The sequence below is a fragment of the Lemur catta genome, chromosome 1 (assembly GCF_020740605.2).
Source record: "Lemur catta isolate mLemCat1 chromosome 1, mLemCat1.pri, whole genome shotgun sequence".
Lineage (NCBI taxonomy): Eukaryota > Metazoa > Chordata > Mammalia > Primates > Lemuridae > Lemur > Lemur catta.
The window spans coordinates 119313530-119340901 of record NC_059128.1 but is presented as its reverse complement, the minus strand read 5'-3'; the positions used below and the strand labels follow the sequence as shown (position 1 = coordinate 119340901).

The 27372-nt window shown below is 58.6% G+C and overlaps 1 protein-coding gene across 2 annotated transcripts; it reads left to right on the top strand.

The window, feature by feature from the left end:
- The first annotated feature begins 542 nt into the window (after positions 1-542).
- On the top strand, positions 543-25346 carry KLHL26 (kelch like family member 26). Of its 2 annotated transcripts, XM_045552348.1 has the most exons (3): positions 543-703; positions 20174-20356; positions 22515-25346. In XM_045552348.1, the coding sequence occupies exons 1-3, from the start codon at positions 621-623 to the stop codon at positions 24094-24096; spliced, it is 1848 nt and encodes a 615-aa protein (XP_045408304.1). In that variant the 5' UTR covers positions 543-620; the 3' UTR covers positions 24097-25346. The 2 variants fall into 2 exon arrangements, with proteins under 2 accessions (XP_045408304.1, XP_045408313.1); XM_045552357.1 differs by lacking the exon at positions 20174-20356 and having other exon boundaries at positions 614-703.
- Positions 25347-27372: the final 2026 nt, after the last annotated feature.

The window sequence follows — 27372 nt, the reverse complement described above, 5'->3', positions numbered from 1 at the left end:
AGCCTCGCCTTTAGCCCCCTGGCAATGGCCCCACCCCGCACCCCTAACTTTCCCCCCGCCTCTTCTCGGACCTGGCCCACCCTTCGTCCCGGGCCCCGCCCCCTCCGCTGTACAGGAGAGGGGCCCCTGTCCCGCCTCTCCTAAGACCCCGCCCCCTCTCGCCCAGGCCCCCCCTTCAGACTTGGCTCAGTTCCTCACCCCAGAGCCCACCGCCCCAACCCTCACCCTCTCATCCGGGCCCCACCCTGGCCCGGCCTTTTCACGGGCAGCACTCCCTCTTAGCCTGGACGCACCCCGTCTTCCTTCAGATTCGGCCCCGCCCCTCGCTCCAGAGCCCCGCCCAAATCCCCGCCCCCTGTCCTGGCCCCGCCCCACTACCCCGCAGCAGAGCAGGCCCCGTCCCCGCCACAGACTGGCGCCTGGGCCCGCCCCGCCCCTCCTTAGACCACGCCCTCTCCCTAGCGCTTCCTATCCAGACCCGCCCCAATCCCTGGTCTCTGGCCCCGGCTCCGCCCCTCCGCAGACCCGGCCCCGGCCCCGGCCCCGCCCCGCGCCCCGCGACTCGGTCTCCCCGGCAGGCGCGCGAAGCTCCCGTCACTCCGAAGCGCGGCGGCTGGAAGATGGCGGAGTCCGGCGGCAGCAGCGGTGGTGCTGGAGGCGGCGGCGCGTTCGGCGCGGGCCCAGGCCTCGAGCACCCGAACAGGTGAGACCTGGCTCGCAGAGTGGGCCCGCACCTGTTCCGGTGCCCAGGGACCTATGGGGTGTCATAGGGGTCCTGAGGGGCTAGGGAGAGGCTTGGCCAGCTCAAGGGTCTTCTGCAGGCACCGCGGACTTTACAGGGCCATGGGGTACTGGGGCGACCGAGGGCTGCTGAGGGGGCGGCTGAAGGGGGGCTGGGCGCCCCAGGACCTCGAGGCGTCTGCAGGATGCCCTAGGGGCCTGAGGATCCTGGAGGTCTGAAGGGAAACCGAGGGGCTCCCCACCATGATGGACCCATGGGGGAACTGGGGGTGCCAAAGGATCTGGGCGGCAGAGAGGGCCTGAGCCGGGGCCATGGGCAGTCTGAGGTGTTGAGGGTGTCTTGGGGGCTCTGAAGAGGAGGCTAAGGCCCAAGGCTTCTTGGGGGTGCGGAAGGACCCTGAGGTGGCTGAAGGTGGTCCTGGGAGCGTGCTGAGGGGACCTGGGAGGGGTGAAGACTGTGGAAGCTGTGGATGGAGGGCTCAAGTGAACCTGAGAGCCTGAGAGTGGGAGGCTGAGGGGGTCTGGGGATCCCAGAGGCCCTGAGGGGCTGGGGTGAGTCTTGGGAAGCCTGAATATCATCAGAGAAACTGGAGGATCTATGGAAAACACAGAGGGGGTCCTTCCTTGGGGCTCCATTCTCCCATCCCCATGAGGTTCAAATCCATTTCCCCACCCCCACCCCCACACCCCAAGGCTAAGGACTTGAAGCAAGGTCTTGCCCTCAGACAAGTGGGCAGAATTCACCCCTTAGGTCAGAGGGAGGCCCCCTTTCTCCATGGCCCAGTCCTGATATGGGTTGGTTGAACCCTAGAATTTGCATAAAATTGTAGGTGTTTTTATGCGTTGTTCTGGATTCTCAGAGGGGAAGAGCGCCTGCCTTGGCATGACCACCTGCTCTTTTCCCACTAGGCAAGGCTAGACCCTCCCACCCTGGCCCCCAGGAAGCCTGACACCCTCTCCTGGGCAAGGAGGAAATTCAGGCTCTTTCTCACTGATGAGCTTCCAGGAGCCAATAATTTCAATCAGTATCATAAATGATGAAGTTGGTCGATACTCGTGTTCTGTGTAGTTGGCCCTCCTCTTGGGGCTCTGGGCTGGTGCTGGCAGGCCTGATGGCCTAGGCGTGTGAGTTGGGCTTTGGAGGCCTGGTAGGATGGAACAGGGATGGGGTAGGTAGGGGAGGGATAGCTGGGCCAGGACACAAAGGAGGCAAAGGCCCTGCTTGTTCCCGGGGATGCTGAGTGACACCTTGAGGCTTAGGTGTGTGGGCAGAGAGAAGCACTGAGTTTCGCCTGCTGGTGGCTGTGGGAAGCCCCGGAGGTGTGTGCACAGAGGGGCTACCAGCCTTCCAGGGTGGGTGTTGGGCAAGACTGGAGGCCTATAGTAAGGAGCCAGGAGAAATCTGAGGATTTGGAGAGACATTCAGGGAGTAGAATGGTTAGAGCTTGATGACTGTGCATGAGGTGGCAAGTAAGGGACAGACAAGAGGGACAGGGAACCCCTGATAACTTGGGGCAAGGGCTCTTTTTTTTAAATAGCTTTATTGTGGTATAATTAATTACATACCATACAATTCATTCATTTTAACGGAACAGTTCATTGGGTTTTAATACATTTATTGAGTTGTGCAACCATCACCACAATCCAGGTTTTTAGAATGCTTCCATCACCCCAAGGAGTTGCCCCAAGCCAATTTGCAATCAACCCCAATCCCCTCTCCAGCCCCAGGGACATTCTGATCTGCTTTCACTCTCTATAGTTTTGTCTTTTCTAGAAATTTTATGTGAATAGAATCCTACAACACGTGGCCTTTTGCATCTGGCTTCTTTGTTTAACGTAATGTTTTTGAAGTTTATGTAGTTGTGAGTATCAGAACTTTGTTCTTTTTCACTGCAGAGTGAAAATAAACACACTGTGTCCAGCCATACAACATTGTGTGGGTGGACACAGTGTGTTTATGCATTTACTGGTTGATGGACTGTTGGGTGGTTTCCATTGTGACCATTGCAAATGAAGTTGCTGTGAATATCTGGGTATGTGTCTCTGTGTGAACATATACTTTCATCGTCTTGGGTAAATACTTAAGAATGGAATGACTGAGTCATTTAGTAGATGTATGTTTAATTTTTTAAGAAACTGCCAAGCTCTTTTCCAAAGGGCTGCACCATTGTGCATCCCTACCTGCAACATACGAGAGTTCCAGTTGCTCCTCATTCTCATCCACACGTGGGATGGCTGGTCCTTAGTTTTAGCCATTCTTTAGGTATGCACCAGTCTCTTATTTTGTTTTTTGTTTGTATTTCCATAATTAATTATATTGGACATTTTTTCAATAGCTTCTTGGCTGTTCATATCTTTGGTAAAGCATCTTTTCAAATCTTTTGCCCATTTTTAAATTGGGTTGTCTTTTTATTGTACGGCTTTGAGAGGACTTTACATCTTCCGAATGCAAGCCCTTCATTGGATATATGATTTGCAAATAATTTTCTCCTGGTCTGTGGCTTATCTTTTCATTTTCTGGGTGGCACCTTTCCCAAGGCATAAGTTTATCATTTTGGTGAGGTCCAATGTACCTATTTACCTGCATTCTTCTTTTAGGGATCATGTATTTAAGAAATCTTTGCCTAAAAAGAGGCACTTTTTTTTTTTTTTTAAGAGACCGGGTCTTACTCTGTTACCCAGGCTGGTCTCAAACTCCTGGCCTCCAGTGATCCTCCGTCTTCAGCCTCCTGAGTAGCATCCCAGTGAAAAATCACTGTTGTCTGGAGTAACTGTTGGGGGCCTCTTATCCCTTGGGTGCCAGTGTGCCCCTAATGTGGCAAGATGGAGTATACAGAAAATTGATCAGGTTTTGAGGGAGATTGGTACAAGATCTTCTCCTGAAGATCCTTTTGAGACGTGGAGGCCTTCGTAGCATTGTTTGTCCATTTGTTCCTTCATTTGTTGCAAATGGGCCAGGCAGGCCTGGTGCATCACCCCCCTCTCCCCATCAACTTGCCCATGCCTTGTTCATCTTCAGCCTTCTACACTCCAAGGTCATAGGCTCTCAGAGCCACCTGTCTGACCACCCAAGCTCAAGTAGAACACTTTTTCTGGTCACCTGGCTGTGTTTTGGTTTTCTTTGAGGTAAAATTTATATAACATAAAATTCACCCATTTAAAGTGAACAGTTCAGTGGCATTTAGTATATTCACAGAATTGCGCAACAATTTATCTAGTTCCAAAACATTTTTTCCCCCTCTATTTTCCCATAAGAAGAAATTTTTTTTCTTTCTTGTTCTAATTTTTTTTGCTTTAGAGATAGGCTTTGGCTGTGTTGCTCAGGCTGGCCTTGAACTCCTGGCCTCATGGATTCCTCTCACCTCAGCCTCCTGAGCAGCTGGGACTACAGGCACATGGCAAGTCCTCACTAAGCCAAAACATTTTCATCACCCTACAAGGAAACCTTTCCCCATTAGCAGTCACTGCTCAGTCCCCCTGCCCCAGCCTCTGGCAACCACTTACCTCCTACCTCTGTGAATTTTCCTGTTTTATAAATAGAATCACATACTGTGTGGCCTTTTCTGTCTGGCTTCTTCCACACAGCGTCGCATTGTGTTTTTGAGGTCGATCCACGTTATAGCGCTTATCGGTACTTCACTCCTTTTTATGGCCGAGTTATATTCCATTGTGTGGATATGCCACATTTTTTTAATCCATTTGTCACTTGATGGACGTTTATATTCTACCTTTTGCCTATTACGGAATCATGCTGCTGTGAGCACGAGTGTATACGTTTCTGTCCCAACGCTTCTTTCTATTCAGTTCTTTGGGGTATATATCTAGGAGCAGAAATGCCGAATCATACAGTTATTGTGTGTTCTTGGTCACGCTGATCGCTGCCTGACATCATTTGGTGTGTTCCTTTGCAGAAGTGCCTTGAGGATGGGAAGTCTGTGTCCTGGTGCTGTCTCGTGTGCCTGGAACATGGGCAGTACGGAGGGAATACGGCTGGGAGGGAGGAGGCTGGGAGAGATGTGTAGGGGTGTGGAAAAGTTTCCTGTTCTCTGAGGCTTGCAGTCTGGCAGGTGGGACGTCCCCTCTGTTTGGTGGAATCGGGCCAGTCCCTCGCCTTTTGGGGGAGACTAGTGGGGCCTCCAAGGGTAGGGGGAGGCTGGCTTTGTAGCCTGCCAGGCATGAAGGATTTTGTCATTTGGCCAGGGGTGGGGACGGTTGCTGTCCTCCCCTTGGCCCTTCCAGCAGTACCACAACTCAAGAAACTGTCCCCAGGAGGGACCGCATTCCCCCATCCCCCACTGCCCCCAATGTTATATAACTTGTTTGTTCCAGCTTCCCTTTTCTGCAACCAAGGGGGAAAAAAGAAAAAGACTTATTCTCCTTCCTTCCTATCTCGAGGGATCAACAAAAAACGTGTTGCCTACTAGAGATGTTCGTTAATGACTGAGCCTAACCTCAGAGATGAGCTGAGTGGCTGGGGGCTTGCAGCGGGAAGGTGGCATCCTTGCTGCAGGCTCATTTGCACAAAAGACACTTGTTCACCAGGAGGCCTCCTCCCAGCTCAGGTGATGGGGGGTCCAGGCTCCTGGATGGGAGAGGGAGGTTTGGGCCACTCAGGGTGTTGCAAGCAGAGAGTGGAACCCTCCAGGGAGTCACACTTCCCCAGCTAAAATTCCTTCGCTGTGAGGTACCCGTTCGCCAGAGTTCTGGAGGAACCTTCTGGCCACACAGGGTCTCCAGACATGGGCCTTTGGCATCCTCATTCCCTGGCCTGCCCTTCCTACAGGTGTCTGGACAGGGCCCAGTCTCGCTGACTCACAACACTCCTGGGGGTGAGGCGGGGGCATTTTCGTGAGGGATGTGCTGGCTGCAGGTGTTTCCGTGGGAAGTCATGGCTGGGCTGCTGCACCCAGTGGGTCTGTCACAATTCAGCCCGGCTCCATGGCTTTTGCTTAAGGTTTCTCAACGGCCCTCTCTGGCCACCTCCTATGTAGCTCCCACCCAGCCCCAGGGCCTCGGGAGAACCCAGCCCCCTAACCCCTGCTAGGAGACTTGGGGGACGATTTGGCCCCTTCTGAGGAGGTTCTTGTTCCTTTAGCCTTGTCCTCCTCTCAAAGGGAGAGAGAGGCAGGATTTTGACCCTTCGGAGACCAGGACTGAGCTCCTTTCCAGAAATGTGGGTGGATCTGGCGGCATCGGTGCTTTGTTGGACCCACGGGTGGTCTGTGGACCCCTCCTTCCAAGATGTGTCTGTATCAGATTCCTTATCTGGAAAATGGGGCTCCAGGCCCACCAGGTCGGGTGGCTGGGAGGAAGTGAGCTGGGGAGGTCACATGTGCCTTGTGTTAGTGTGGCAGCGGTGACCTCGCTGCGGTGGTAATGCTGCCATCCTCCTGCCCCGTGTGCCCCCATGGCCTCGAGGGGATCGTGGGAGCCAGTGAACCTTGCCAACAGAGGCCCTGTGTCAGTAGGGAAAAGAGAAACTTGGCTTGAGCAGTTGGGAAGACAGTAGTGCCATTACTGGTGGGCATGAAAGGGACAGCGGCAGAGGCGGAGAGTGGAGCATGTCACTTCTCAGCCAGGGAGGGCAGATCCAGCCGTGTCAGTCTGGCACCCAGAAGCAGGGCCTGGAGCAGGTGCCCCTGGAGCAGGATGGGTCTCGGCAGGTGCTGGGGTTGGGGCAGGCAAGGCTGAACAGAGGCACGCTGAGGGCCTGGCCACATCCAGGTCACTCGATCTGCCCCTTGAGGCTCAGCTCCCCCTCCAGCAGGGAGGCTGCTCTCTCCTTCCCTCCTCGCCGGCAGGGGCCCGAGCGCTCATGATGTGAAATTGCTCCGAAGTGCATTTTTCACCCTGCATTGTGACGAGGGATTGTGTCTCAGCTAGGCCGTTTCCATCTGGTAGCTGTGACCCTCTGGGACGGCCTTCTTGTCATCGGCCATAGTTACTGGGGAAGGAAGGTTTTATTAGGCTCCGTCATAATCTCTCCATCTCTGGGGAGCCGCTGAGCACGTCCTCCCGCCTTCCTCACAGCCGTTAGTATTTATTACTCCTATGTCTCCCCCAGACTCTTTAAAAGTGAGGCTTTCTCCTCACTCCAGCCCTTTGTTTTTCTCTTTTCCTGACTTTTTTTTTTTTTTTTTGAGGCAGGGTGTCACTCTGTCACCCAGGCTAGAGTTCAGTGGCATCATCACAGCTCACAGCAACCTCAAGCTCTTGGGCTCAAGTGATCCTCCTGCCTCAGCCTCCTGAGTAGCTGGGACTACAGGTGTGCATGCCCGGCTAATTGTTTTATTTTTTGTAGAGTTGGGGTCTCACTGTGTTGCTCAGGCTGGTCTCAAACTCTTGGCCTCAAGGGATCCTCCCGCCTCAGCCTCCCAGAGTGCTGGGATTATGGGTGCAAGCCACCATGCCTGGCCCTTTTTCTGATTTTTTTCATTGTAACCTGCTCTTTGGTTTTAGGGGTTGTTTTGGATTTGGGGTCGGAGGCCCTGGAGGAGGAGGAAGAGCAGGAGGAAGAGGAAGAGGAGGCAGAGAGGGGGAAGAAGGGTAGGGATAGAAATAATTCAGTGACTTGAGGACCTTGGGGCCCCCCCAAAAGGGGTGGGATTTGCCAAAGGTGTTGGGTGCCATGGGGCGGCATGCGTCCTGGCATCCTGGTTTCTTGCTCTTGTGGATGGCATGCATTTCACACCTTTCTCTGCCCTCTGGCAGGTATCACAGGCCTCCTGTGTGCCTGCTGCTGTGCTTGGTGCTGGGCACGGGGGTCCACAGGACAGACAGGCCCTGTGCATGGAACACCCACGTGCCAGCAGGAGGTAGAAGAAGTTGTGTGGTCATTTCCTCACAGTTGCCCCACATGATCCTGAGGTCCTGAGGCTGAGTTGGAGGTTCCTGCCTCCTCTGGAAGGTTCTGGAGCCTCTTTACAAATGAGGTTGAGCTGACACCTGCCAAGGGACTCCCTTGCTCTCTGAACAAAATCCACTTCTCGATGTGATCTGTCTGACCCCCCGGGCTTCCAGAACCCTGAGGACCCTGCTGGTCTCTAAAGCACGCTTGCCTGGAATGTTCTGTCCCCAAGATTTGCACGGCTCAAGTATTGCCTCATCGGGGCCTGGCTACTCTGTCCACCATGATGCCACTGCCTGCCCCTGTGTCCCGTGTCCTGCCTTGTTGTCATGGTACATTCTCTGTGATTAAAGATCCATGTTCCCTAGAATGTGCCTCCGAGGGCAGGACTACTGGTTCTGTTCCCAGTGGTGGCTGTGCTGAGCGTGGATCCATCGAATGTCTCCCCCCATTGCCACAATCCACGATGGGTATGGCAAGGGGACTGGCCTGACCGGGAGGCTTCTGGAATGGCACCCCCCCCCTCGTCCTCTTCCTCCTCCTCCTCCTCCTCCCTTTACTTAACCGGTAGGGTCTGCGGAGAGCCACAGAGGTTGACAGGCACATCATTAGTCACTCAGCCCCTCACAGAGGAGCCACCGTATGGCACCAATTTGCATGTGCTGCGTTTAGTGAGTGAGCAGGATCCTAGCACAGTGCAAACGACAGCCGTGCTCTCCCTGTCCAGCTGTCTGAAGTGAGAAGTGGGAGCTGAGCCCGCTGGGTCCCCACTGCCGGCAGCTCCACCCTCCTCCTCTGGTAGCCGCTCCACAGCTGTGCGGACGAGCTCTCTTAACACTTGTTAACCCCAAGCCTCCAGTCCCTTCCTGCCCACCGCACCCCGCCCTTTGCACATGTCTCTCCAGAGAGGGCCGCGCAGAATTCACAGCACTCGTCTCCAACGGCTGTGCCGGCATTTCCCTAGCATTCCTCCTCTGCACAGCGGATTTTGGTGCGCGTCCAGCGTGATTTCAGACTCTTTGCTGAGCAGCGGAACGCCTAATTGCTCCGTGCGCACCACCACGGCGCACACTGAAAATATTGTGATCCGGGAGGAAGTAACCAGCACCTTCGGGGAATCACAGACCTTTCCTGCAAGGGCAAGGGCTTCCGGAATTGAACACGCTCAGCCTGGAGGAGATCTTGAGGGCTGGACCTTCAGGCTTTTAAAGGCCTTGAGGGGGGGTCACCCGAGGATCGAGGCCGAAGATGTTTTCTGATGCCACAACTGTGAAATTCCACAGGGGTCAAAGAAAGAATTGGGTGGGAGCGGTCTGGGCTGCATATCCGGAGAGTTCTGCTCTCCGCAGGATGTTAGAATTTGAGGCAGTCTGCCGAAGGCAGTGGAGCAGAGAGACATGTAATAGTCCAGAATCTTCCATTACGGGAGCTGAGAACTAGGAGTTTTCCTGGGGTGGGTGGGGTGTAAGGGCTCTCAAGGTGGCCATGAGGTGACAGACATGTAGGGGAGCCCCACAGAGGACCCCCGAGGCAGCCCTTCACACACATCAGCCCGAGTCATCCTGTCCGTGGAAAACTTCCAGGACTGCAGTTCAAGGCATAACCGAGTGATCTCCTTGGTAACGTCTCGTCTGTCCCAGGAGGGCTCTGATGGCTCTCCCTGCTTGGGTTCTCGCGGCTCTCTGTTGCGTGAGGCAGGGCAGTCAAAGCGCATGAATGTTTACACTCCACGTGAGTCACTTGCACAAATGATGGGTGGTGTTTTCCTCACCGAGGCTGATGGCATCGCGCCCCTCTGCTGTTCCAACCTAAGTCACGCCTCCAGCATGTTAGCATTTAGAGTTGTTGAACTTTTGCGTTGCTCGGGGGCGCGGGCAGCTCGCTGACCTTTCAGGGGAACCCTGGTGGATGGAGTGGAGCCGAGTGTCTTGTCACAGACAGGCGGGGCTCTGGCTGGGGATGGCCACCACCCAGTCACTCTCAGTATCGCCCCCAGCATGGCTTAGTCCCCCAGCCTGGTAGGAAGCTCGTGAGCAGTGTAGAGAGAGGCAGCGGCTGTAGAAGCATCAGCTCCAGAGCGGTTTTTCCAGAGGCTCATCTGGAATGCCATGGAAGGACCTGGGGCTTCCGACATCTGAGGCCCCTTTTGGTTATGAGAGCCAGAAACCCCACTCACTGCCTTCAGTTAAAAACTCAAAGTTCACATTAAAAAAAGTTCAGGGAGATGTCCAGTTTTAGGTACATCAGGGTTCAAGGCTCCACTCCGCCAGAATCTGTGACCCCATCTCTCAGCTCTGTCTTCCCTCTTGGCTGGGTGCTGCCCACCTGGTGAAAAGGTGACCCCACCTTGCACACCACTGGACCAGCAACTCCATGGAGAAGGTGAGTCTCCATCCTGGTGGCTCTAGCAATGGTCCCAGAGAAGGCTCTGATTGGATGTGATTGGCCACACCCCTGTCCTGGGAAGAATCACCATGGCCAGGGGCCCTGGAGCCTCTGGTTGGTCAGGCTGGGTCACGTGTCTTGTGTTTCAGCCCAGGGGTCTGCCTGAGCCCTACCACTGGGGCTGACAGTGGAGAACAGGAGGTTCCCCAGGAAAATAGAAGCCCTGATAAGAAGAGGGGAGGGATGTTGAGCACCCCTAAAACGAAAGTACCCATGACAGGCCCTTTCTGCTGATGAAATGTGTGTTGTTATCAGAAGGCCTCAGGCCCAGCCATGGGGTGCCTGCATCTGGCCCTGTGCCACTGGGGATGAGTTCATACATGTGGCAGCCCTGTCCCTTCTGAGGCCTTGATGCCTGCCCTGCCTGGGGAGGCAGTGGGATGAGCCACCTTGCAGCACGTTCCCGCCCTGAGACGCTGGAATTCAGCGGTGCTGGAATTTCGCTGGGTTTCCAAGCAGTGCTCTGGGGCCGTGCAGTCATGCACCTACTTGCCTGCTCTGTAGAGCGGAGGGTTTGCGTGTTCAGGTGGCCCCATCTCCCAGCGCAGCACAGCGGGATCAGGTGGAGGATGGGCCGTTGCCAGAAGCAATCTCTCACCTGGGTGGGAGAATGAGACCTGTCCACTCGTGGGCCCCTGGACAGGGACCCTGGCTGGGCCATGAGCGTGAGGGAGGCCATGGCAGAGAAGGGGCTGAAGAAGAGGTGGCAGAGGCTTCAAGCACACAAGAGGGTGGACTTGGGAGTAGGGGCCGGGGGCAGGAGGGGTTGCCCATTCAACACGGGGAATGGTACGGGCAAAGTTCAGTTGTCCGGGCTGAGGGCTACCTGGGTGATCCAGTGAAAGATAATGTGCCCAACGCAAGTTACTCGGGCCAGGAGGCCGTGTGGAGGGGACTGGGCAGTGAGCAAAGATTTCAGTTGGGCACCAGCCCAGTACTGCCACTTAGGAGGCATCCACCTGCCACCTCACCCACCCTCACCTGCCACCTTCCTGGCCAACAGCAAGCTCTCTGCCTCCATGGCACCGCTCCCTTCCTGGCTCCTGGCCAGACAACAGTGTCGGAGCGTCCCCATCTGAACAGCCCCCACCAACCGAACGAGCACCCACTCCATGCAGCCCTGGCTCCTGACTCACCTCTCAGTGGGCAGTCTTGGAAGGGGACACCACTATCATCCCCACTTTAGAGATAGGGAAGTTGAGGCACAGGTTCAGACACTGACCCAGGGCCACACAGTAAACAAGCGGCAGAGGGACACCAGGCTCAGCTGGTACAGCCCTTCCATGCCAGCACGTGGTTGCGATTGGCCTCTCCACAGCCCCAGGTGGGTGGGCCCAGGACCATCACTGTGAAGTGACGTGGGTGGGAGATGGAGGCTGGGAGGGCTGGACGTGGAGGTCAGTGTCAGAAAGAGCAAGACCCCCGCTCTTCAGGGCCGGCCCAGGGCAAGGGTGTGGATCCATTTGTCCACCCACCCACCCGTGTGTCCACTCATTCACTCACCACCCACCCATCTACCCTCCATCCGTACCCACCTACCACCCATCTGGCCGGCAAGCATGACCGAGCTCCAGCTGTGTGCTGGACACCAGGATGTGACAGGAGACAGCACCCCCCGCCCAGCCCTGGTGGGGCTCCCCTTCAGCCGTGGGGAGACCGGCGGAAGACAGGGATGATGAGCCAGAGGGAGACAGGAGTGGGGAAGACAAGCACAGCCCTGCTGGGATCGGGGAGGTGGGCACCAATGGGCGGTGGACCGGGGCTGTCCCAGCGTGACCTGGCAGCGCCATCCTGTCTGCAGAGTGGGGCTCCCTGCCTCAGAGGGCAGCTGGAGGATTAGTGGGGCAAATCCACACCCTTGCCCTGGGCCGGCCCTGAAGAGCGGGGGTCTTGCTCTTCCCGACGCTGACCTCCACGTCCAGCCCTCCCAGCTTCCGTCTCCCTACCCACATCACAGTGACGGTCCTGGGCCCACCCACCTGGGGCCGTGGAGAGGCCAATTGCAACCACGTGCTGGCATGGAAGGGCTGTGTCGGCCGAGCCTGGTGTCCCTCTGCCGCTTGTTTACTGTGTGGCTCTGGGTCAGTGTCTGAACCCGTGCCTCAACTTCCCCATCTGTAAAGTGAGCATGGTAGTGGTGTCCCCTTCCGGGACTACCCACCTAGAAGTGAGCTAGGGCTGCACAGAGTGGGCACTCACTCGGGCAGTGGGTACTGTTCTGATGGGGATGCCCCAGCATTGTGGTCTGGCCATGAGCCAGGAAGGGAGGGGTGCTGTAGAGGCAGAAAGCTCGCTGCTGGCCAGGGAGGTAGGGTCTAAGCACCCCTTGCCTTCAGGGGCCTTTTTTTGGATGGTGGAACTTCCTTCTTGCTGGCCTTGGGAAGTAGCCAGAGGTGGGCAAGTCTGGGTGGGGGCACTGCCCACAGGGTCCTCCTGGCCATTGGCAGCAGCCAGAGCCCCACATGTCCTGGACCCCTAGGAGCATTGGTCAGAGTCTGGGGTGGGGGCAGGAGACCACAGCCCGGCCTTGGGGGCGCTGTGCACACAGTGACCCCTGAGGAGTGGGTTGGGGGTGGCCAAGCCCACCTTCCTGCCCCCTTCCCCTCTGGATCATTTGCCACCGTGCTCCTGGGGCAACAGTGTGCAAACCACTGCACCTCCAGCCCTGGCCTCATGGGGTGGGGACCTTCAGCATAGGCAGCCTCAGCTGTCTGCTCCTAGCTCCATGGATTTTGGGGTTCACCTTTTGACCTATGGGCCGGGAACGTCTTCCCTTACCTCAGTGGGTCCTTGAGGGCATTGGTGATGGTTCTTTTGAGGTAAACGTGGGTTATAGGACCTGTTTGCCCACCCCTCTGAATGCCTGGTGTGACTCGAGTCCCCCCAAATGCCCAGTGTGACTCAGGCATTACGCTGTCCTCTCCAAGTCTTGGCCTCTCGGGCGCTCACCTGGGGGCTGGCTGCGCCAGCGGGCCTTTGCGCTGGGGTCCTGTTTCAAATTATTCGTGAAGGTGAAGAACAACCAGCACGATGACCAGGAGGGAGAAATAAACAACCTCACTAATGATGCCCGGGAGGGAGCCCCAGGCTCGGGGACACGGCTCCAGGACCTTGGCTGGGTCTTCTTCTCTCTGTCTCCCTGCCAGCCCCCCGGGCCTCTGACCCCCTACCCCCTTGTCTCTGTCCCCCTCCCTGCCTGGGTCTCCATCTCCCTTTCTCTGGGTCTCTGTCTTCCCCTCCCGTCTCTGTATCTCTGTCTTTATATCTCTGCCTCCCCCAGCACCTCCCACCCCCCCGGTTTGGTGTCCTGGCCTGAGGGACACTCTTTTGTGGGACCTTCGCCCGCTCCCGGGCTCCACACCTGTTCATGCAGAAGCCCTGATCCTGCCTCTGCTGCCACGGAGCCCAGGGAACGAGAACTGCAGGCTGCTCGTGGGAGCCGCCCCTTATCAGGAGGGAGGACCCCGGCAAAGGGCCACTGCTGCCTGTGGGGAGGAACCAGCCGCGGGGGCCGCCGGGCCGTCCCAGGAGGATGCTTGCTGACGTGAGCGTGGGGGCCGCTGGCTGGCCGGAGTGTTTGAGGGCCAGTGCGAGGTGCCAGAACCCAGTGACTCCATCCTGTGGGCTGGGAGCACAGTACCCAGAGCTGTGAAATATTGTGGTAACCACGGCAACAGCGCCTGGGGGGGTGGCGGCCTTTGCGGGGCCTGTGAGACCCCGGCTGTCTGCACCCTTTTCCTTCCCAGCACACATCTAGCAGCTGGCGGGGCCTCGGCAGAGTCAGCAGGCTGCAGGTGGAGCGAGGAGGACTGACGGCGGCCATGGAGGCAGCTGTGGGCCTCAGTGTCCCCATCTTGGAGGGGGACACCCAGTGTGCTGACCTCCGGGGCTGCTGGGGGATTCTGTGTGTACAGACCTGTGTCTGGCACGCACTCCATCCACAGGCCTGCGTGGTGACGGTGGAGGTGGGTGGGAGGGGTCACAAGAGAAGTCACCAGTGTGGCTGGAGAATGGGTAGGCAGTGGGCTGCCAGGGCCTCCACAGCTCTGGAGCCCAGCCTCCCACCTGCCTCTGACTCCTCCATCCCTGTGTCTGCTCCCTGGGTCTCTGTCCCTCTCTCTGGGTCTCTGTCCCCCTCTCGCTGGGTCTGTGCCCCCCTCTCTTGCTGGCTCTCTGACAAGGCTCTCTCAGGATGGTCTTGGTGTTCCAGTCCCCAGCCTGGGGCTAGGACCAGAGGCTGGAGTGAGCAGAGACCTCTCAGCTGGCACTGATGTCCCCTGCTGTCCACTGAAGTACAACGCCTTCCCCACCTATGTGGGTGGGACCCTGGGGCAGCATCGCATCGGCCGGGGCGTGAGCCAGCCTGCTGTGCTCCTTTGAGCTGCATGGACGGTAAAACCAAAGCCGGCTTTGCCAGTGCCGCGCTCTGTGCTTTGAGGGAAGCACAGTTGGTGTGCGTCGGGCCAGTCTGTGAACAGGGCAGCGTCTGCAGACTCTGCTAGCCCGAGCTCTGGGCTCTGTGTGAGGGTGGGAAAGGATTTTACAAACCCCCAAAGAAATGTTTCTATGAAATTCTTTCTTGTTCTTGCCTTTTTGTTTTTTTGGACATTCTGATGAGAAGAACCATGCTGGGGTTCCGGATCTCTCCCGTCACGTTCAAGCAGCCACAGCACTGGGACCAGCAGCAGGGCAGGGGCCGGGGGGGGTGGCCACCCCAACAGGTGCCATGGTCCCCCATCTTTAGCTCCTGGGCAGCCCCTACCTCCCCCTATTCCTGATCCCCCACACAGCTTGCATCACCAGGGCCCTGCTGCAGTCGGTGTGACTCTGAGCTTCCTGTGACCTCCCCTCTGGGCTGTCTGCCTTGGGCTGGGTCTCCCGAGAGCAGACCCTTAGGCGAGGACCCCGCGAATGACGGGTTGGGGGAGGGAAGGAGCTTACTCAGGGGACATTAGCAGCAAACAGTGACACCAGGTGCAACCCAGGATATTTCAAGAATCCTGTAATGTGTGGTCCCCATGGGGACCCACTGGACATCAACCCCAGGCAAGACCCAGCATATGCCCCTGTGTAGGGGATACCCCAAGGGAGGCAGCGGTGGTGTCCCCAGGGCAGGCCTGGATGTGTCCTCATGTCCAGCGCAACCCTGGGCCAGCCGGGGTACCTGATGACAGTGCTGTGGGGATGCAGGGCCAGGAGAGTGTCAGAATGGCCCTGAGCCCAGGCCAGGCCTGCAGTGGGGGTGTGTGGCCACCCAGAGGCCAGATCCAGGCTGAGGGTGCAGCCGGGGCGGGCAGTGAGCAGCCTCCCGAGACGGCCCTGACTGGGGCTGCTGACGCATTGGCTCCGATGACTCACGTGCGGGTGACCGTGACTCGAGTGGCCGTCTGGAGACTTGGACAGGCTTAGGGCCTCCGCCGCCTTCTTGGGGGCTCGTGGCCCCACTGCACCAGCCGCCCCCTGTCTGGGACTGGCCTGAGTAATGAGTCCTTCCCCTCCTCCTGACGGCTGGCTGGAGAGGACCTTAGTCATCAGCCCCAGTGCCACCTCCTCCTCCTGCCCACCTCTGCCCAACCACGCCTCGCTTCTCTGTCCAGGCGTGGGGGACTCTGGCCCTGCTGGCCTCCTCCCTCCCTGGGCTCCCCAAGAGGAGCTTCAAGGGGGTGTGTTTGGCTTCCTGGGGCAGCAGCACAGCCTGGTGTGTAAGGCACTGCTGGAGGGGGCCTCAGACAAGAGGAAGAAAACAGCCACATGGGGCACAGGGGATACTGCCAAGGGTGCGAGGAGGCCTGGAGAGGGCCAGGCTGCTCCCTGCCCTCTTTGTTGCCGCTCCAGCTCCACCCCCTGTAACCAGCAGCAGATGGGCCTGGCCCTGGCTTCTGGGCCAGGGGTGTCCTAACTCCCAGATAGGAGCGTCTGAATTCTCAGAGTGTGCAATTGTCACGTGCCAATGGCAACACAGTCACAGCAAGCCATTCTGGATGAGGCTGCTGGCCCAAGGACTCTGATTTGCTCATCTCATCCTCGTGCAGCCCAGGTGCCGGGACTGTCACATGCCCCCGCTTTGCAGCTGAGGCCTGGATGGTTTAGGGACTGCCAAGTTCCCAGCTAATGAGAGCCGGCTTGGCCCAGGCCTCTGGCTGTGGAGACCCCAGCCCAGCCCCGATGCCTCCTCTGAGAGGCCCTGCTGGCCAGCTCCTGCCTTCCAGATCCCAGGCAGCCTCTCCACCTGCTGGGGAACCCCGAGATCCCGCACCTGGGAGCTCTGCCTGCCACCTCCCTGTTTTCCATTCTTCAGTAGTGATAACAGCATGGGAGGTGGTGAAACATAAGTGCCTCATCCTCTCTCCTCCCCAGAGGCTGCGCTCTACCCCGCTTCTCAGCCCTCCAGATGTGTTCCTTGTACACAGAGGCAGATGCCCATGCATGACACTTTGTGCCCACTGTGTGCACTCTCTGCACCTTCCTTCCTCCTCCAGTTGTAAATGTCGTCCCCAGGATACGTCAGGATCAACTTCCTCAGTCAACTGTAGGGCAGCCCTTTGTCAGAAGGTGCTATAATTCTGTGTACCCCATGAAAGGTGTTTAGCTTGTTTCTCATCTCTGGCCTCTAGAGACAGTATTTGGAAAAGTTTCAGAATTAGAGTTGCTAGGTCAAGGATACGAGCCTTTAGACTGTAGCTAGATCTGTCCAACTGCCTTCCTGGGGGTCATCCCGCTTCATGCTCTCACAATGAGCACAGTTCCCTTACTGTGAGCGAGGCTGACTCTTAGGTCTTTTCTGTCTAGCTGTGCTTCCTTTCCCATGAACTATCAGCCCACATTCTTTGTGCATCTTTCTTTGATTAGTGTGTTTATATTGATTTCTTGATGCTCTTTATATATGGAGGAGCATAGTAAATATGTGTCCAAAGACTGAGCAAGCAGCCCCATGATGAAGTTGCCCTTGGTGTGAAATCTTTCTTCTGGTAAAAATGTGCATGTGCACACCTGCCCCCCAGGGCTTAGAGGAAGCACAGGAAGTCCTCACACCCTACCCCCCAAATCTCCTCAAACGTCTCAGGAAAAACCAGACCAGCTGAAAGCAAAACGGCAAAGGCTGGCAGGGCCAGTGCATGAATTTGTGAGGCAGGGTGTCCACAGAGAGGCCAACAGGGCTCGTGTGGCACCTGCCACATGCTGGTGCTCTGTAGATGGTTCCGAGCTCCAGGTTCCCCAGTGCAATGGCCTGGTCCTGGTCAATGGATGGAGAGGGCATGCAGGCGGCTTGCAGGGGTGGTGTCGGGACAAAGACCCCTGCCAGGCCTTGCCACTGCCCCAGCCCAAAGGCAAGCTGGGAAGTAGGTGGTCTGTGGCCCCCCATTCCTCAGGAGGGGATGGGGGCTGGGCAGCCCTGTGGCAACCCGGTGACATCCATAGCCCATTTGACAGCCAAGAAAACTGAGACCCAGAGAAACAGAGAATGAAACCTGCCCTGTGCCCCCGTGAGTGTTGCCTGCCTTGTCATCCAGCCCATCTTCCTGCTGTGGCCCTTTGAGGTCCCTTTCAAGGTCCTCATTTGCTTCTACAGAGAAACTGGCTCCCTGTGGCTCTGGACATGCCTTTTGGGTGTCATGCGCATGTTCGAAGGGCTTGTGGGCAGGGCACTTGGCAATCCCGGGGCTCTGCTGTCCGAGTTGTGCATAGGCATCCTGGCTTTGCCTGTTGACCCCTCCTCCTCCTCCTCTTCCCAGTCTCCATTTAGGTGTCCCCCCCAACTCCCCTGCAGGCTCTCAGAGCACTTGGTGGTTATTTTACATTTCCTTCTGTCTCCATCGGTTTGGTGTTGTCTTCCCACTCTCCCGCCCCGCTGCTGGTGGCTCTGAGTGTCACAGGACAGGGCTGGCCCCATGGGTGAAGTGCAGGCCGAATGAATGAATGAATGAATGATGAATGAATGAGTGCACATGGCTGGGGCAAGGACCCTGGATTGGGGGAGACCCACAGGATGGCTCTGAGGCTGACTCGACTAGCGTCCCCCGACTCCAGCCCAGGTATCTCTTTGCTGGTGCCCCAGGGAGGCCCAGCACGCAGCGGAGAGGGGAGGTGAGGGCTGCGGTGCAATTGGGATGGGCTTCCTGGTCATGTGGAGCTGCTGCTTGTAGCCTTTGGATCCCTAGACACTCTTCAGGGCTGGGCCTTGGGATCAAATGATTCTCTAGGGCTGCGGTCCCAACCCCCAGGCCATGGACCAGTACTGGTCAATGGCCTGTTAGGAACTGGGCCGCACAGCAGGGGGTGAGCGGCAGGCGAGCAGGTGAAGCTTCGTCTGTATTTATAGCCGCTCCCCATCGCTCACATCACCGCCTGAGCTCCGCCTCCTGTCAGGTCAGCAGCGGCATTAGATTCTCTCAGGAGCACGAACCCTACTGTGAACTGTGCATGCGAGGGATCTAGGTTGCGGCCCCTTATAAAAGTCTAATGCCTAATGGTCTGAGGTGGAGCTGAGGCGGTGATGCTAGTGCTGGGGAGCAGCTGCAAACACAGATTATCATTAGTAGAGAGGTTTGCACAATAAATGTAATAGCTTGAATCATCCTGAAACCATCCCTCCCACTGGGTCTGTGGAAAATTTGTCTTCCATGGAACCAGTCCCTGGTGCCAAAATGGCTGGGGACTGCTGCTCTAGGGGATCCTCCATAATGAAGATGGTGTATATGCCCTCAGCCCCATTATGCTGAACGTGGTGGTGGAGCCCAGGCGGGTGGCCAGAGAGTGCCCATGTGGGCAATGGCAGGAGCTGAGGCCAAGGCTGGATGGTGGAGAAAGTAGCCAGGGCAGCTCTGGACACCGGGGGGCCCAGGAAAGACTGCAGAGAGGTGGGTTTGGCTTCACAGAGGCAGGTGCCCAGCCCCAGATGACTTGGCATTGGGTTGTGAATCACATGTGTCTTTCCTCCCTAAGGACTCGAAGGCCTTCTGTCGAGCACAGGCTCCCATACCGGGTCCCCTGTGCCGAGTCCCCACTGCAGATTCTCCCACACAGGGTCCCCCCTTCCAGGACACGGAGTAGCTTGCAGGGCTAAGGTTGGGCAACTTGCGCTGCCCTGCGGCACCTTGCCTGGCTGTGGTCAGTGGCTGGCCCTGTAGCCCCTCTGCCCCCTGGTTGGTCACCTGTTCTTTCCCACAGGTCTCTGGAAGAGTGGCCTGGAAGAGGTTGGGGACCTCTGGTGGCAGCAGCTACATTGAATGAGTGCCAACCGTGTGCCCTATGTTTGATAGCAGCTCTTTAATGTGGTTTGGGGGCTGGCAGGCAGTGGGGCCTCGAAGCCATCCCTTCTGCTTCCGCTTTCTTGGAAAGACCAGCACCCACATTCCTGGTGTTCACTCGTGGGCAGACATTGGTCCCAGGAATGGGAGAGCAAGTTCCACGGGGCCAGAGGTCGCAGGGGCAGAAGAGAGTGCTTGGGAGGGTGGCCTCGGCCCTGGTGGGGGTGGCGGGTCCTGGCAGGGGGTTCATGATCCCGTAGGGGCCTGACCCTGGAGGCAGCAGCATTGTCTCCTTCCTGTTGTGTGCTGAGGATGAAGGATGGATTCAGGCCTCCGTTCAACAAAAGTTTTCCAAAATGAAACAGCAAAGGGGCCAGTGCGGCTGGAGAGGAGGGACGATGGGCGAGTGGGGGCGGTGCGGGCAGGAGCGCACAGGGTGTGTGTGCTCTGAGGGTGCTGGGGCTGTGGCCCGGTTTGCGCAGGACCTGAGAAGGCTCCCATGTCCTTTGTCTTGTTTTCTTAGTGAAGTGAAATTCACAGGACATAAAACGAACCATTGTGAAGTGTCCGGTTCAGTAGCATTCACAGTGTCGTGCAGCCACCACCTTGGTCTAGTTCCACAACGTTGTCATCACCCCAAAAGGAAACCCGTCCCCATTAGCAGTCACTCCGCACTCCCCTCCCCCTGCCCGTTCTGCTTCCTGTCTCTGTGGCTTTGCCTGGTCTGGACACTTCACGCCAGTCGTGTCGTGACGTGCACTGTTGCCGCATTGATGCAGCCTTTCGTGTCTGGCCGCTTCTGCTAGCATCGTGCTTCGAGCTTCTTCCACGTCATACTGTCTGGGAACCTCAAGGCCTCTGGGCTGTGTCCCCACTTCTGCTCTCCCCGCAGCACGGCTGACAAGAACGGGGCCCTCAAGTGCACCTTCTCGGCGCCCGGCCACAGCACGAGCCTCCTGCAGGGCCTGGCCACCCTCCGTGCCCAGGGCCAGCTGCTCGATGTCGTGCTCACCGTCAACAGGGAGGCCTTCCACGCACACAAGGTGGTCCTGGCCGCCTGCAGCGACTACTTCAGGTGAGCGCGGCCTGGAGGGGCGTCTGCCGTGGGATGTGCAGGGCTGGAGGGCGCCTGCATCAGCGCCAGGCAACGACAGCTTTGAGGGTGAGCGGCCGGTGCCGGCCTCTCCTCTGATTGTGGCGAGAAGCCCGATGTCCAGTGAACCTGCAGTTCTCCCAGGTTTGCGTCGCACTCTTTCCGGGCAGTTTCGGGCCCTGGCACTGGCTGCGCAGCTCCTGCCTGGGGCGGCAGAGCTCGTCTGGGACTATATTCTGCCGCCTTGCTCGACTCCTGCCACTTGTGGGGTCGTCCAGGAGGCAGGAAACGGTCACAAGTCCTTGCGGTCGGGATGTCCACATGGGCACCTAAAGCAGAACAGCAGAGGGGCCAAGGGATGCCGAGTCCACAGTGACCCCTGTGTCTTACCAACACCTGTGTGTCGGGTTCCGTCTGAGTCCCGGATGAGGTCTCCTCCTCGTCGCCCTAGGCTGTGGGCACTTCCCCTGAGTGACAGACCGGGCCTGGGTGGGTGTGCAGGTGTGTCTGCTGTCCCTGTGCCGTGGCTGGGCTAGAAGAAGGGGCCCCATGGAGCAGGGAGGGGAACCATTCTCGTCACCTGCCGGGGGCTGGCTTGGGGCCAGATGGCCTCTTTCATTCCCTCGGTGACCAGCAGGTGAGCCTCCTTCCTGCCCAGGCAGTAACCCCGCCAGAGAGAGCAGACCACCTGGGGTGGTTCCCAGGCCTGCCCCAGCCCAGATGCACGCCTCTCGCCACGTGTTCCCCAAGGCTGGGGTGCCTGGCCTGGCATGTTCCCCGGCACCCGCCCCGTGGGCTCACCGAGGCCATCGTGGGGAGCTGCAACAGCTAGGCCAACCGGGGCACTGCTGCTATTTTTATTCTGGATTTGGGGACGGATGGGCCAGCCCAACCGGCAATGCCCTTTAAAGGCTCTCTTGCGCTGGCACTGCAGCCGGGGAGGCCTTAAAAGGCAAAACTCCTTCCCGTCACCCTAATTGCCTCTGCCTTCATCGCATAATGCCCAAAGGCCGGTGAGGACCCACAGGGACAAGCAGGGCAGGGTCTGGGGAGCTGGCAGAGCGCTGCCCCGGACGGCTCTGAGATGCCGACGAGCGGCTCTCCAGGTGGATGTCAGTCGGTGCCCTGCGATGACCCCCATGCTGGCCGGGCCCACTCTGGGTGTGAGGCGAGGGCATGGGCATCTGCTGGGCAGACGGATGAAGGAAGTTCCTCCTCCTTCGTGCACAGATAGCAGTGAGAGTTATTGCAAGGTGCCAACCCGCCCCGTGAGTGGAACCGTCCACTACCCAGGAGCAGGCATTGGGCTTCTCTCCCCTCTGCCCGTGGGGTGCGTGCTAAGGGCCAGAGGGGGACTGTTACCCACAGCCCTGAGCCTCCCCACTGCCCTCCTGCCCATGGGGCTGTGTCCCCTCCCTGGCTCTCACGTTAGCCCCACCTCCCAGAGCAGGGCAGTGCAGTGACAGAGCAGGGGTCTCACAGTGGGCTGGGGGTGTGGCCGGCAGCTCCTCTGGGCTGTGCTTGGGTGGGGGGCACTTCCCTGACTGCCTGGGGACCTTTGTCACCTCCCTTCCCTGTGCGATGGTTGCTGAGACCCAGGCTGGGGAAGTCGGAGCTGCTTTCCCAGGCCAGTGCGCAGGCGAGGGCTGGGCTCCGTGGACTGTGGTGTGAAGCCCCTCTGGAGCCCGGGCCTTGTGTCCTGAGGTGGCGCTGCAGATCTGTCCCCAGAGCTGCAGGAGTGTGGTCTTCGGCACAGCCGTACCTGGCCCCTCTGTCTAGCCGGCCCCCTGCCCTCCCAGCCAGCTGGGCCCAGCCGGCACACCATGGGAGCGGCTGCCCCGGGCCCACACCTCCTGCAGCTCTGACGTGAGAGCCACGATCTGTCATTAAGGGGCTTGTGCAGGCCCTGCAGAGGGCAGAGCAGGGAGCTGCTGTGTATAGGAAGATGTACCAGCTTGGGGTAGATTAAAATTTTTTCTTTTCTGCATGTTTTTAACGAGCATCTGGCCTGCTTCCCTCTTGCCGGCTGCACCCTGCGTTCTGTGTCCCAGGGCTGCCGTTCCTAAAGCCAGGCCACTTCCGACTGGCCACGATATCCCTTGGCTGCCCCAAGCCCACACACTGTGTTTCCGACCTTCAGGGCCATGTTCACGGGCGGCATGAGGGAGGCGAGCCAGGATGTCATCGAGCTGAAGGGCGTGTCGGCCCGTGGCCTGCGACACATCATCGACTTCGCCTACAGCGCTGAGGTGACCCTGGACCTCGACTGCGTGCAGGACGTTCTGGGCGCGGCTGTGTTCCTGCAGATGCTGCCCGTGGTGGAGCTGTGCGAGGAGTTCCTCAAGGCGGCCATGAGCGTGGAGACCTGCCTGAACATCGGCCAGATGGCCACCACCTTCAGCCTGGCCTCACTCCGGGAGTCAGTGGACGCCTTCACCTTCCGGCACTTCCTGCAGATTGCCGAGGAGGAGGACTTCCTGCGCCTGCCCCTGGAGCGCCTGGTCTTCTTCCTGCAGAGCAACCGGCTGCAGAGCTGCACTGAGATCGACCTGTTCCGTGCTGCGGTCCGCTGGCTGCAGCATGACCCGGCCCGGCGGCCACGTGCCAGCCACGTGCTCTGCCATATACGCTTCCCACTCATGCAGTCGTCGGAGCTGGTGGACAGCGTGCAGACGCTGGACATCATGGTGGAAGACGTGCTGTGCCGCCAGTACCTGCTGGAGGCCTTCAACTACCAGGTGCTGCCCTTCCGGCAGCACGAGATGCAGTCCCCACGCACCGCCGTTCGCTCAGATGTGCCCTCGCTGGTCACCTTTGGCGGCACGCCCTATACAGACAGCGACCGCTCCGTCAGCAGCAAGGTGTACCACCTGCCCGAGCCCGGCGCCCGCCACTTCCGCGAGCTCACAGAGATGGAGGTTGGCTGCAGCCACACGTGTGTGGCCGTGCTGGACAACTTTGTGTATGTGGCCGGCGGCCAGCAGCTGCAGTACCGCAGCGGCGAGGGCGCAGTGGACGCCTGCTACCGCTACGACCCCCACCTGAACCGCTGGCTGCGCCTGCAGGCTATGCAGGAGAGCCGCATCCAGTTCCAGCTGAATGTGCTGTGCGGCATGGTGTACGCCACGGGCGGCCGCAACCGGGCCGGCAGCCTGGCCTCGGTGGAAAGGTACTGCCCCCGGCGCAACGAGTGGGGCTATGCCTGCTCGCTGAAGCGCCGCACGTGGGGCCACGCTGGGGCCGCCTCGGGGGGCCGCCTCTACATCTCTGGCGGCTACGGCATCTCGGTGGAGGACAAGAAAGCGCTGCATTGCTACGACCCTGTGGCCGACCAGTGGGAGTTCAAGGCGCCCATGAGCGAGCCCCGAGTGCTGCACGCCATGGTGGGTGCCGGGGGCCGCATCTATGCCCTTGGCGGCCGCATGGACCATGTGGACCGCTGCTTTGATGTCCTGGCTGTGGAGTACTACGTGCCCGAGACAGACCAGTGGACCACCGTGAGCCCCATGCGGGCAGGCCAGTCAGAGGCCGGCTGCTGCCTGCTGGAAAGGAAAATCTACATTGTCGGGGGCTACAACTGGCGCCTCAACAACGTGACGGGCATCGTGCAGGTGTACAACACAGAGACGGATGAGTGGGAGCGAGACCTGCACTTCCCGGAGTCCTTCGCAGGCATCGCCTGTGCCCCCGTCCTGCTGCCCCGGGCTGGGACCAGGAGGTAGCCCGGGATCCCCCGGGACCTCGGCCTGGCTGCACGCTATCTCCGAGCAGGGCTTGGCGAGCGCATGTCTGGCCAAGAGCCCCAGCAGCACTCCAGGCTGGCCTCGAGGGGCCTGCCGTGTTGATAAGCACCTCCCAGGGGTCTCTCCCTCCTTCCTTCCTGAAGCAGATCCTGGCTCAGAGTCCAGCCCGGGGAGCCTCCAGCCAGGAGGCTGACGTGTTGTGGCAGCAAACGCACGCCTGGGGCGGTTTCCTCACCACCCTGCATCCTAGCTGGTAGGCGGAAACCAGGGTCTCCTTTGTGGTGGCCATTGTGTGGCTTTGCTTCTCTCCTCTCTCCCCTTCAGCTCCACGATTTCAGATTTTCAGATGTGAGCTCATTAGCATCGAACCCAAAGTCTGAGATATGCAACTCACCTCCCTTTCCAAGTCTCTTGAGTACGTGTGTTTTTAAAATAAACTCACCCCAAACCTCCATAACATACAGACCTCCAGGAGCAATGAGAGGCAGCTCTGAAGCTCCCAGCTCCAGGTGGGTGGAGGACAAGGGTGCATGCCTGCCTCCCCCACCCCCCACGTGTCCCCCAGTGCCTGCACCACTCGTCCTGCGCTGCTGGGGCGGGAGGCTCCCGCTCCCCTCTGTTCCCATCCCGGGCCCCAGCACCTTCGAGGCGCTCACTCATCTGCTTTCAGGAGGAGAAAACACATCCAGCTCCCAGAGACGGTCCTTATGGGTGTCGAGCCTTCCACCTGGCACTGAGCATCACATGGGGCCTTGCTGAGAGGACGGGCCAAGACACCCTGCCTGTGTTTGCCTCTGGTGGCTGGGCCGTCCCCTTCCCATGGGTCAGAATCTCATAATGCATGTGCACCTCGCAGGTCTGTTGGGCGACTTTTATTTCCTTCCCCCGTTTCTACCCCTCTGTGTGCCCCTAGGCCCCCACCAGCCTGGCCTGTACCTTGACAGCTTCGAGGCTTCTCCAGCCACATTCATTCTGATGCCTGAACCTCTAAACCTTTTCTTTTTGTTTTGTTTTACTTTTTGTTTTTTTTTTTTAAGAAGCCGGCACCGCTGTCTCATAAATGGGGTTTGTACTCTTGGGGCAGCTTAAAGTGTCTTTCTCCCCGCTAACGGACGATTGATGTCGTGTCTCTGTGACCCACACACCGTGTAAAGAATTAACCTCATATCATAGCAGACGTCGTCTCCTAATATTTCCCTTTATTTAATAAAAATGTTATGGCAAAAAGATGGAGCAGGCCCAGGGCTAAACCCATGAGGCTTGGGCCTGATTGGTCACAGATTTCTCGTGTGTCCTCCGCGTGTCTGGGGGCTGCTCTCCCCGGCTTTGGCGTTTTTCAGCCTTGCAGAGGGCCTGGTGAGGGGCTGGGCTTGGGCTCAGGGGTGCAGGGGCAGCAAGAAATGTGGCCAGGATGTCCCCCTGGGCACCCGGCAGATAGAGGGCAAACCCGGGCTGGGCAGGGGCAGCCTGCTGGGGGTGTTCTTTCCTGGTTGCCCAGCCCCCGGCCACCAGGCAGCCCCCAGCTCCCCAGATGTACCATCTCCATCTGCTCAGTCCCAGCGCCTGAGTGCAGCTCAGACAGCCTGGGAGCCCTTGTCCCTGGGGGAGACGCAGGGCAGGTCCTAAAGGAAACACGAAGTCATCGCTCTTCCCCGTGAGCCTGAGAGCTCTGTAGAGAGCCCCCAGCCCCCACTCTCGCAGCTGGCCTTGCCTCCAGCCCGGCTGCCCAGAGCCGGCCACTTGCTGGTTGCATGTTAGTGGAGATGTCCCTGGACAGCCTTCCAAGCAGGGAGGCTCTGGGATCGTCCTCCACCCTTGGGCTGTGTAAGTCACCTGGTGCTCCTGTGTGTTGGCCACCAGCGCCCAGGGTAAGGCTGGGGGTGGAGGGGTGGTAGCACTGGGTGGGGAAGGTGGAAGAAGCGCGCGTTGCCAGGGGCATCCGAAGGAAAGCAGCAGTGGCCCTCAGGCCCTCAGCATGCATCCAGCCCCACCCCCGACCTGAGCTCCCCCAAAGAGAACCCTTCCCTGCTGGAGGCACAGCCCCTTCACAGGGGCAGTGAGAAGCCTTTGCCAGCTCCAAGTCCCCCGGATCAGCTCACACCTCGGAACATCTTGTCCCCAACGAGCTGGCAGGGGTGCCGGCCCTGGGCGGGGGTGCTGCCGTATCTAACCAGATCGATTGTGCATAACCATCTGGGCCAGTTTTGGAATGTCCGTGGGGCCCGCTGCCCCTCCCTCTGCCTCCCCCCACCTCCCGCCCCCCACAAGAAAGGCAAATTATTTTTCATATTGTAAACTTTAAACACGAAAAAGCTGTTTTTAATTTAGCAGAAACTGGCTTGAATCTTCACTTTGTGAATGTTTGTGTCCTTCAGAGAAAGGCAGAACACGCCCGTGCACACTCGCACACGCTCAGGCACACACCTGCACGCCTTTGCTGCAGCACACATTCACACAGCCGTGCCCATGCGTGCGTGCCTGCACATGTGTGCTCACTCGGGCATACGCATTGTAACGTGCTCGCTTGCACACGGTTAAATGCAAGTCCACCCAGATGCACACGCACACACATGCATGCACACAGCCCTGGACCAGCCTGGCCCACCCTGCCTAGCCCCCCGGAGGGGTCTGGAGCCCTGCAGCTCCCCGAGCCGGGAAACCCATCCGCTTCCTTGCAGAGGCCTGGACACATCTGCAGCCGCCTCCCTCGCACCTGGGTTCGGGCTGTGGGAAAACGCCGTCTCTCAGGACAGTCGGATGCAGCCGCGAGAGGGAGGCCAAGTGTGACTTCTGGGGCCTCACAACAACCAGGGCCAAGGGGGCCTCTGGGGAGCCATGTGAGGTGGGAATCCGCCCTGGACCTGGGCAGCTTGGAAACCTGCCCCTGGCTCCGTCTCTGAGAAAGCAGCTCTAGCTCCTTCGTTCTCACGGGCCCTGGAGATTTGCTTTGCACAGTGGAGCCTCGGTGCACTGGCTTTCCTAGGGGCACCTGGCTGTGGGTCCCAGCAGCACAGTGCCTAGCACGGTGTGTGGCACAGAGGGGCAAAGCCCAAATGTTTGTTGCACAAGAGGTTCTGGAGTAGGAAGGTGAGAGCAGAGCCTGCTTTGTCCCAGTGTCCCTGGGTGCTATCTGCGAGTGGACCCCAGGGGGCAGGAGGGCCCCCACTTCGTTCTCTCCTCCTGTCATTCTTGTGGCCATCCTGGCAGCCGTTCCCCCCTCACCATCAGAACTCTGATTGGGTGCCAGCAACAATG